Source organism: Ornithodoros turicata, chromosome 1, assembly GCF_037126465.1.
Source record: "Ornithodoros turicata isolate Travis chromosome 1, ASM3712646v1, whole genome shotgun sequence".
In the NCBI taxonomy this organism is placed as follows: domain Eukaryota; kingdom Metazoa; phylum Arthropoda; class Arachnida; order Ixodida; family Argasidae; genus Ornithodoros; species Ornithodoros turicata.
The window spans coordinates 138,668,966-138,680,776 of record NC_088201.1 but is presented as its reverse complement, the minus strand read 5'-3'; the positions used below and the strand labels follow the sequence as shown (position 1 = coordinate 138,680,776).

The 11,811-nt window shown below is 43.6% G+C and overlaps 1 protein-coding gene across 1 annotated transcript in view; it reads left to right on the top strand.

The window, feature by feature from the left end:
* Nucleotides 1–2,965: 2,965 nt before the first annotated feature.
* The window catches only part of LOC135378645 (glutathione peroxidase-like), a 41,437-nt gene continuing 32,591 nt past the window's right edge, over nt 2,966–11,811 (top strand). Inside the window, exon 1 of the mRNA XM_064611730.1 lies at nt 2,966–3,394. Coding sequence (XP_064467800.1) covers nt 3,077–3,394 — 318 coding nt within the window. The 5' untranslated portion in view covers nt 2,966–3,076. The remainder of the gene's footprint in view (nt 3,395–11,811) is intronic.

Here is an 11,811-nt window from a genome sequence, read left to right as displayed (position 1 = left end):
TTGGTTGTGTTCTCCGCGTGCCGAATGTTCACAGCGCTACCATGAACACAGAATAAACAGCCATTGGGCAACGCAGTACCGATGATTTCGAAGCATTTTCGGGAACAGCCATGCAGCGTGAGCGAACTTCTCGACTACTTATATTTGGAATCAGCTATCATATGTCCACCTCGTTCAAACAGACGTCTATAACTTTTTCTTAAATATACGTACGGAACCGAAGGTTGTGCACGTATACATGCACCATGCTTTATTGTATATGTATATATGGAGTTTCTGGTGACGATGATCCAGTGAAAGAATTGCTAAAAACAAGTGAGCTGGTGAGTGTAATTCGTGACAGTAAGACCCCGAGACGAGGGACGACGAAAACAGACACATATAAATGTCTCCAAACGCTGTCTGTGTGTGTCTGTTTTCGTCGTCCCTAGACCCGAGATCTTACTTTCACACAGCGACAATTATTCGAGGCATCGGCTGCACAGTCGACTTTTAGTATAAAAAGCGGGAAAATGCAAAGCAAATACAAGAAAACGAAAAGTATATCTGGTAAAAGTTTTTGTGTTCTATTTCATTAGAACGGATGCCAGCGAAGCCGTGGCCACCTGGCGACGATTTCGGAAAGCTGCAAGTGGAGGTCCGGCAGCGAGTCCGGACAGGGAAGCGGTACGGCGATACACGTTTCTCTTGCTTATGGACAGAATGCCGGCAGCAAAGAATGTATCGGCATCGAAAAGAGGAATGTTGCACTACTAATTTATTCTCAGCCTGTTGAAAATGCCCCACGCTTTCTTTTAATTGTTTCCCTAATCAAGAAGAACGGAACGGAGGTCCCATGTGTCTACCGAGTTTCCGGACCAACTCTGTTACCACGATACTATCTTAATATTAATCTTAGTAATATCAAACGAGGAACCCGCATTTCTTTGTCGTGTTGATATATATGCATTTTCAGACCTCACGCAAAGTAAACAATATCACCGTACTAATGCGGCGTAGACAAGTATTCACTGTGGATGTTCTCTGGGATTAAAAGCTTCTGTCTAGGCACTAAAATTTTACAGATATCCACCCAGTGATTCTGCAGCCAAGGTGCTTACAATATATCTTACAGCACTGTAGTGTGCTAAATTGCATATACTGCAGTATTACTAATCGCTAATTAAATTTAAACTAGTTTGTGAGAATGATATACTGAAGTGAATAAATACATAAAGCAAATAGGGGGAACAACTTTCCTCCGCTCTTGTCTGAACATATGCACCATCACCAAAATAATATTGCGCGAGTCTGGAGCCTGCTAATATACGCGCTCGAGTCGCAAAAGCGTTATTAGGCAATTAAAAGGAAAGTATCCAAGTCTAATATATACACGACGGGATGCACACGGCTGTTTGTGAACGGACTGGTTCGCGAAAGCGCCTTCATGATGCAAAGTGTGGCAACACGGGAAGCTATAATAATGTGGCGTAATTTATCGTGCACGTCCTTTTGTTTATACGTATTTATTTATATTGTCGTATGCCGTATATGCGTGTCGTACACCACAATCTCACAGCATAGCAATTGAGCTATCAAACAACAACCATCAGTTGAACAATAAACGGAGTGAGATTAATATAAACTCGCTCAAAGACTCGTACACAACGCTGGACCCAAAACCCTTTTGCTGCCGACGCCGCGTATCCGGGTCACGAGACCATAACAACGCCGTGGAGAGCCGCCACCGAGAGCGTCTGTCCTGTCGCCCGCAGCGCCACCACAGCCTTGCACAAGGGGGCGCTCTATTTCGCATCGCCATCCAATGCCTCCGGCTATCTCTCACCATGCTCCCCGAAGTAGCAATGACGTCATCCGGGGAATGCGACAGCAGCGGCCCCTAGTGGTGAGGCGTCGCTGGTAGCGCCCTCTAGTGGTGTACCCTACACAACGGGTAATCCTTCTATTCATCGGAGATAATCCGTCTATTGGGGGCTGCATTGGAAACAACACCCGATTTTCGCACTCCGAAGGTCGCGCGCTGGGCGAGCTCCTTGGTCGCTGTGAAGTCTCCACCTCCTCGCCCGTTTTTTGAAGTGACGTCTTTCCATGGAGAATGGAGGGCATACTTTTCTGCTTCTATGACGACAGAGGCAATTGCAACGGTCTTCGTTATGGTGAACTTGTTAACTTCGGGTAGACGTGCACAGCTAAAACGTCACTTCCCGTATGCCTGCCGACGCACCTTGGCGCTCGTTGATACCATCATCAACGGTGGCTTGAAAACATCGCAGTTTTAACAACCAAATATGGGACATTGCGTGTCGACTCCATGAGGTACAACGTATGAAACGGAGGCATGCATTAAGTGGGTTTTATATGGTTTCTCAACCCCTTTAAAACCACAAAATTAACAACTTCTACCAAGCATTTATACAGTAACGCGAGTTGTCACGAAAATGTGTGCGCTCCGCACTTTCCACAGGACGGGAGTGATAACACGATCGTCCTGTCAATTTGTCTGTCGTTAACAGTATTTCGTGCTAGAGTTCTGTTTGAAGAGTGTTACTGCGTGACTTGCCCCTTCCTTGTACTTTTACAGGCATCATTCTCGGGGGCACCGTATCAATGGGGTCGTGTCTGGTTAGTTAGAGTGAAAGGGTACAGATTTATGATTCGAGGCAGAGGCTCCGATCTGTTTGCCGGAGCTATTTGCCCTACGATTCACGTGTTTTCGTGTCTGCTGTAACGGAATGGCCGTCATATTCTAGAGCTTTTACAGCGATAACAGCAACTGCTGCACGAACAATAGTGGCGATCACTCTATGTAGCAATGGGACCTTCTGTTACGAGGTCGTTAACAATCGCCCATCAATCACTACGCAACTCGTATGTCAGCACGGAATGTCAGCTCGCTAAAAGTCACGCGTCCAGCTGCCAACAATATGCGAAATGTTATAACGAATGTTATAGCGAAAACCTGCTTGACGACTGCCAGTTGCTGCATGTCTTTTCTGGTTGCGTGCGGTATTGATATTCAGCTGCTTGCGGTATAATTACGGGGGCCTTCCCCAGCGGACCTGGTCTGAGGAGCTCCATGTCCGTGTTTAGCCTAGGCCTTGCCTTGCTGGGCGCCGCTTCCCTGTGCCAAAGGGCCGGCGCACAGAAAGAGACGAACGTAACTGCTTGCGAATCCAGTATGTCCAATGTCTCTCTCTACAACTTCACGTTCAAAGACGTAACCCAGCAGCATGATATAAACCTCAGAGACTACAAAGGCCACGTAGTCCTGGTAGTCAACGTCGCTACGTACTGAGGACTGACTTGGACGTATGGTCAATTGAATGCACTTCAAGAAAAGTTTGGCAGCAGGGGTTTCACCGTTCTAGGTTTTCCTTGCAACCAGTTCGGCAAGGTGAGTTGCTTATTTTGTTATGCAAGTCACGCAGTTAGTGAGGTGGCCTATCGTGAGTTTGCAAGATTCTGACATTAATAAGTCTTTGAAACCGCCAACGAGGAAGGGTGGCATACTGGAAAGCCGAGCGACACGAAAAGTGTTATTTTATATCACTCAATCTGTCAATCAGAGATTACGAGGCGAAAGGTTTGGGCCCTAAGGGGTAGCATGCGTTTGAGGTTGGATGTGAGAAGTGTTGTTCACTCTGTCTTCTTGCTGAGGACATATATTCCGCTAGCGTTGCCAAAAGTGTGAAGTTAAATTCGATTCGTGTACGTAACACTACACAGGCTAAAATTTGAGATAATCTTTAATAAAATACAGAATGTACACAAGACTCCATCGCTGTCCGGTGCACAGGCTTTTCTCTGGCAATTCTACTCGGCCCAGTACGACATCCCACACATCGTTCTGTGACCAAAGCAGTTTTTACTTTTTTGAGCGATACAGCTAGGTCCTGTGAACTCAAGTCGTGCCATCTCATTCTTCAGTGCCCCATTCTCAACCTCAACGTATTAACGTCATTTTTTTAAAGTAATCTTTCTCTGTATACCATCTCATGCTTCTTTTGCCGTTTTTTAGTCATATTTGCGTTTAACCACTCACCCTCAACGCATTAACCTCATTTTTTTAAATCATCTTATTCTGTAATCTATCTCATTCTTCTTTCACGGTGTGTTAGTTTATCCTTGATTACCTAATTATCTTTCATTAATTTCTTTTTCTTTTTTCTTTGCGGAATAGCAAGCCTAATACGTCTGGTTTTGCTGACATTTCCCCATTTTTTTCCTTTGTTCTAATAAATGTATACCCCGCCCCCACTTAATCTCTGTTGTAATATATGAATAGAGAGAGAGAGAGAGTTCGGATACGCAGAGACCCCGCCTATTGCTCTTGCAGATATAATATATTTTACATTTGTGATGTGTTTGGAGGGGAGTAGCATGGTGTGCGTAAGTTGTTTTCTTTATACCGTCGCCCAATACTACATACCTACATGTGTTACAATACTACATACCAATAGTGTCTCAGTGTTAAAGGGACGGTCTCGTACAGATCGGGCGATTCCGAAACTTTGCTGAAATTATATTCAAGAGTGCTACAGAAATACAGTCGCGAAGTTTCAACCAGAACAACGAAGTGGTTTTCGAGAAATTTGAAGGAATATGCCGTGACAGCAGACGACGGAAGTCGCAGCTGGATTCAACTCCCTCTCATGCAACGTCAAATGTGACGTGGTTATGGTATTTATGGTGGCAGGTCGCCCATTGGGCGACCGAAGCGCAATGCACAGTACAGTCGGAGGTGTATGTGCTTTGCGCTTGAAAGTTGTCACGCGCGACGTCGTAATGTCTGATAGCAAATTTAGCGATAGTGACGGGTCCCTGTCACTAAGCGGTGAAGATGAGCTCATCGGCGCCGATCGATTGAAGAACCGGGGACGTCGATGAACCTTTAGCTACTGACCCTTTGCAACATCAAAGTGGTTAGCCAGTGAAAGTAGTGGATGATCGGGAATCGACTGACGCGGGTAAGACTCATCCATAAAAGCGCACTTTTTTTGCGTATATATGTTCCGCTTGATCGTGACACCATTCTAAATTGTACAAACATTGCAGGTGTGTGTGTAGACACTGTTCGCCAATACCAGCATGTGCCGGAACCTGGTTCGATCAGTCACGTACACATGGTGTTGTATTCTCCTGAAAGGTGTTGTAAAGTTTGTTTTTGTTGCGGAGGTTTTTATTTGCATATAAAAATGTGTGTTTCATGGTACGTTATGCAAAATTTCAGATTTGGTCATGTATATGTATCAGAACTTGGATAGACTGCTGAAGAAAGCTGCTCTCTCTATCCATTCCCGCAAGCGGCAGGAGGTTGTCAACGTGATAAGTGAAGGCTTTCCATTCATGTCATTACACCTGGAGCAAATGACAAAATCAAGGATAAGCTCATCTACTTCAACGTCTTCAATTACCCCTGGCCTATGAAGAAAAAAAAGCCCTTTTCAGGACCATCCAACATATCTGCATCAAAGACCATGCTTCTGCATCGAATAAGCTCTTATCATCATGGATGATTATAGTATTTCATATCAAAAATACCTAGACGTGCATTACGAATGTGCAAGATGGATCAGCCGTATTTTTGCTAATGTTATGGCGGTGTGTTCATGAGCCCACGGCTCAGATTTTGATTGTGTCAGGGGTTGCACACTAAGATGTCTAGCACGTTGAATATAAAAGATTTGGAAATGTTTAAAAACTTTCAAAAATATCAAAAATACCTGGATGTCCATCACAAATTTGTAAGATGGAACAGCGGTTTGCAACATGTTTACATGTCGTCTGGCTTATTGTTGCTCATGTTACACCGGTGTGTTCGTGAGCCCATACTGGCTCAGATTTTGATTGTGTCAGGGGTTGCACACTAAGATGCCCAGCACGTTGAATATGAAAAATGTGTAAATGTTTAACAAATATGAAAAATACCTAGACATGCATGACAAATTTGTAACATGGAACAGCGGTTTGCAACTTGTCGACATGTCGTCAGTCTTATTTTTGCTAATGTTACACCGGTGTGTTCATGAGCCCATACTGGCTCATATTTTGATTCGATATCAGGGGTTGCACACTAAGATGTCCAGCACGTTGAATATAAAAGATTTGGAAATGTTTCAAAACTTTCAAAAATATCAAAAATACTTAGATGTCCATCACAAATTTGTAAGATGGAACAGCGGTTTGCAACATGTTTACATGTCGTCTGGCTTATTGTTGCTCATGTTACACTGGTGTGTTCGTGAGCCCATACTAGCTCAGATTTTGATTGTGTCAGGGGTTGCACACTAAGATGTCCAGCAAGTTGAATATAAATGATTTGGAAACGTTTAAGAACTTTCAAAAATATCAAAAATACCTGGACGTACATGACAAATTTGTAAGATGGAACAGCGGTTTGCAACATGTTTACATGTCGTCTGGCTTATTGTTGCTCATGTTACACCGGTGTGTTCGTGAGCACATACTGGCTCAGATTTTGATTGTGTCAGGGGTTGCACACTAAGATGTCCAGCACATTGAATATAAAAGATTTGGAAATATTTAAAAACTTTCAAAAATATCAAAAATACCTGGACGTACAGGACAAATTTGTAAGATGGAACAGTGGTTTGCAACATGTTTACATGTCGTCTCACTTATTGTTGCTCATGTTACACCGGTGTGTTCGTGAGCCCATACTGGCTCAGATTTTGATTGTGTCAGGGGTTGCACACTAAGATGTCCAGCAAGTTGAATATAAATGATTTGGAAACGTTTAAGAACTTTCAAAAATATCAAAAATACCTGGATGTCCATCACAAATTTGTAAGATGGAACAGCGGTTTGCAACATGTTTACATGTCGTCTGGCTTATTGTTGCTCATGTTACACCGGTGCGTTCGTGAGCCCATACTGGCTCAGATTTTGATTGTGTCAGGGGTTGCACACTAAGATGCCCAGCACGTTGAATATGAAAAATGTGTAAATGTTTAACAAATATGAAAAATACCTAGACATGCATGACAAATTTGTAACATGGAACAGCGGTTTGCAACTTGTCGACATGTCGTCAGTCTTATTTTTGCTAATGTTACACCGGTGTGTTCATGAGCCCATACTGGCTCACATTTTGATTCGATATCAGGGGTTGCACACTAAGATGCCCAGCACGTTGAATATAAAAGATTTGGAAATGTTTCAAAACTTTCAAAAATATCAAAAATACATAGATGTCCATCACAAATTTGTAAGATGGAACAGCGGTTTGCAACATGTTTACATGTCGTCTGGCTTATTGTTGCTCATGTTACACTGGTGTGTTCGTGAGCCCATACTGGCTCAGATTTTGATTGTGTCAGGGGTTGCACACTAAGATGTCCAGCACGTTGAATATAAATGATTTGGAAATGTTTAAAAACTTTCAAAAATATCAAAAATACCTGGACGTACATGACAAATTTGTAAGATGGAACAGCGGTTTGCAAGATGTTTACATGTCGTCTGGCTTATTGTTGCTGATGTTACACCGGTGTGTTTGTGAGCACATACTGGCTCAGATTTTGATTGTGTCAGGGGTTGCACACTAAGATGTCCAGCACGTTGAATATAAAAGATTTGGAAATATTTAAAAACTTTCAAAAATATCAAAAATACCTGGATGTAAAGGACAAATTTGTAAGATGGAACAGCGGTTTGCAACATGTTTACATGTCGTCTCACTTATTGTTGCTCATGTTACACCGGTGTGTTCGTGAGCCCATACTGGCTCAGATTTTGATTGTGTCAGGGGTTGCACACTAAGATGCCCAGCACGTTGAATATGAAAGATGTGTAAATGTTTAAAAAATATGAAAAATACCTAGACGTGCATGACAAATTTGTAACATGGAACAGCGGTTTGCAACTTGTCGACATGTCGTCAGTCTTATTTTTGCTAATGTTACACCGGTGTGTTCATGAGCCCATACTGGCTCACGTTTTGATTCGATATCAGGGGTTGCACACTAAGATGTCCAGCACGTTGAATATAAAAGATTTGGAAATGTTTAAAAACTTTCAAAAATATCAAAAATACCTAGATGTCCATCACAAATTTGTAAGATGGAACAGCGGTTTGCAACATGTTTACATGTTGTCTGGCTTATTGTTGCTCATGTTACACTGGTGTGTTCGTGAGCCCATACTGGCTCAGATTTTGATTGTGTCAGGGGTTGCGCACTAAGATGTCCAGCACGTTGAATATAAAAGATTTGGAAATGTTTAAAAACTTTCAAAAATATCAAAAATACCTGGACGTACATGACAAATTTGTACGATGGAACAGCGGTTTGCACCTGTTTACATGTCGTTTGGCTTATTGTTGCTCATGTTACACCGGTGTGTTCATGAGTCCATACTGGCTCATATTTTGATTGTGTCAGGGGTTGCACACTAAGATGTCCAGCACGTTGAATATAAAAGATTTGGAAATGTTTAAAAATTTTCAAAAATATCAAAAATACCTAGACATCCATGACAAATTTGGAAGATGGAACAGCGGTTTGCAACATGTTTACATGTCGTCTGGCTTATTGTTGCCCATACTGGCTCACATTTTGATTCGATATCAGGGGTTGCAGACTAACATGTCCAGCACGTTGAATATAAAGTTTGCGGAAGTTGAGTGTTTATGTAGTCATCTTTTATTGTCCCTTATTGTAATGTACGTCCACAGGACTGACCAATTGTGTTAAAATTGGGTTGTTGGTATCGGGTAGTCATAATGATGTTCAAGCAGCAAGCTCTGAGCAACCTGTCGTCCTGTCCTGTCAACAAGGTTGTCTTGTCTTTTGTTGCTTGAACATCATATAATCACAACACTGATTTGTGGATATAACTTACATATTTATATTATGCAGTACTTTTCTCACATCAGCAATGTGCAGGGAAAAATTAAATAGAGCTGTGAAACCTGCGAATTTGAGTTATATTTGTGACCCATTAATAGGTGTTGATTCTGGCACAGGAAGGAGTGCCACTCTCATCAGTTAGTGTCAGCTACTGAAGGGGCACAAGACAACATTATTGAGCATAGTTTGGCGATATACTGCTCCGGTAGGGATAATACCTTAGAGAGGCTATATGCAAAACAAACTGATGTAGCCTGCTGGATCAAGCACTTCCTTCCGAGGTACGCGGGACTGCCGTTGCGTGCGGTGCCGACAATTTCTGTACACATCACTTTTGGCTATTATCAACAAAGTAATACCTACATTTCAATACTGCGCGTATCCAGTTCTTTGGACACCGTTGCCGCTAACAGTTGACTGCGTGACGGCCGACATCTTTTAGTTCGAGCTGCGTCCGGCGCCGTCCCATACATATCGTGCCCGCAGAACGTCTCTTTACCTCATATGCATCGTGAACGAAACGTGCGGAGTACACGCACGCGCGTGTGACAATCAGACCTTTTGTTGAAGATGTTTCGAGTGTGTGACTCCCAACAGGTGCTTTTCTATATCCACTTTCGTCACATTGTCGTCGACAAAAGAGTTGTTATACACCCGGGTTACGTTTTCACCACTTCCATACGGAATATTCTTTTCGCAGGTAAGACGAACTAGAAGTGCTCAAAATACCGAACGATACGAGACAAGTTAGTAAATAAGCGTCAACTGCCTTTATTAGGTGGAGTCATCCACGTAAACTGCCGCTCGAAATGAAGATGCGAGACGTATTGACATTGTTGTTCGGCCACATTTTACAATACGCATCTTTCGTTTGACCAGACTACATGCAGCAAGTTTATTGCCGTCGCCGTGATCCTCGAGCACCTTTTGGAAGTCGTCTGCTCTCACCGCTGCAAGAAGGCGCGAGAGCAGACGATTTGTTCATCCAATAAGCGGTCTGCCATCGTAGCGGATATCGCTGTTGCCAACAGAAATCGCAATGTGCTGGCGCTGTTCTTATCAACTTAATTCGTTTATTTAATAACCGTGGCGATTCTGGACGAGCGAATTCACAGTATTACGTTTTCAGATATGAGGAATCGAATGGTACGCTTTGTGGATAGGCCAGGGTGTACGAGACCGTCCCTTTATGTGACGCAGCTCGTTCACAGATATGATTGTGCAGCGGTTGCATAAAATATCTCCAACACGAACCACACATATCACACCTTATTTCTTAATATGAAGTAAGACCCTAGGTCCCGAGGCAAAAACTAGGTTTTCGCACATAATGTAGCTGCAATACATCGAGGAATGGATAAATATAAATCATGAGCAACATTCCGTGCCAATTTTGCGCCTCTCTTCATCAGTACAGAAGTTAACTCCTCACGTCCAGCTTTGATTTTCGACCGCAGTTACTTCGGTCCGCAGATGTTTGCCGGTCTTCGCATACTGTAGCGTGACCGACGGAAGAGTAGACTGCGTGCCCACAAATACAGCAACTCGGATCACAGACGTCCAAAACCAGGCGCGTACTATCATCCTCCTATGGAACTCTGTGAGGTCTTACATATCCTTTCACCGAACCGAAGAAGCAGACCTTTCGAACACCTGAGGTACCAGCTTCTATATCAGCGACGGAATTGCCTTGGTGGCTGCTAAAGAGGATGCTTTATCGGTGATGGCGGGTTGTGAGGAGGAGTTTAACTGGAGTACGTAAAAATAGGGGTGTTCGAGTTACTTCGGCCGATCTCCGCAACTGTGATGTGTTAGCCATCTCTCGTTCTCTTATCTGTGGGTTTGCAAGCATTAGCTTCTACGAGATCATCGTGATATACCTGTGAAACAAATGCATACTTTTAACACGATGTCTGCCGTTTCAGCGTCCCATGCCAAACGTATTCACGGAAAAACCTGCCGGTATAGTAGCCCGTTACACATCCCGAATTTTCGTAGCCAAAGAAACTCACTACCAGCGTGTTTGGGTGCTTCACGTGATAGAAGATATATACACTCTCTCCTTCAGATCTTTCTTCTACATGCATCTTCTCTCCACATGTACCTTTCCAATACGAATCTCGTGGACACAGTTTGCAGCGCGATCGTACGCCCATTGCAGGCTGCGAGGTTCCTGTATCCTCCTCTGCGTTTCTCCTCTGGGGAGGAGCGGTGAGGATAGAACCCTAGAGCAGGTAGGCAGGTTGCGCCACCCCGGGGAAAGTTGCGGAAACTTTGGCAACTTGTGGTGACTGATTTCGCTCCGCGGCTGAGGATGTGTGCTTCACCGGCTAATCCGGAGCGGATTCTGTGCCAGCGGTTGTGGATCTAGATCAACACGCTCCGCTGCGAGCTCTCTCTCTCTCTCTCTCAACACCTACGGCAAATGACTTCCAGCAGGGGCCTTTTGTGGAGAATTCAATAATTTGAACTCGTTAATCTCTGGTGTTTCGAGGTTTACGTGTTTTACGTCGTCCATATTTGTGGCTTGCCTCAACCAAATTTCATTCTTTAAGTCTTCGTGGAGCACTATAGATTTGGTTGGCGGATATGGATTCATCCTCTCCGTGTAGGGCAGTGTTTAGGTTTAGGGGTTTGGTTTGATTCAAATGCTCGCTCCAGATCAAGCAGTGGAGTTGTCATTGCAGTCTTGTTTGTGGATCGCGCCTTAAGTGAGCCAAACCTATAATTCGGATTCGGACCCCAATAACACATCGCGGTACGATGAATATTCATGACATGTCCGCGGATGGATATTCGGACGTCACAGGGATATTTGTTTATATCCCTGTGCCCACAAGTCCAAATTGGACTCGAAATCCCGTCTGTGGATAATCCGATAGATATCCATGGCGGACGTCACGGACGTTAGACGGACGTCCATTAGATCGCCATATTACCG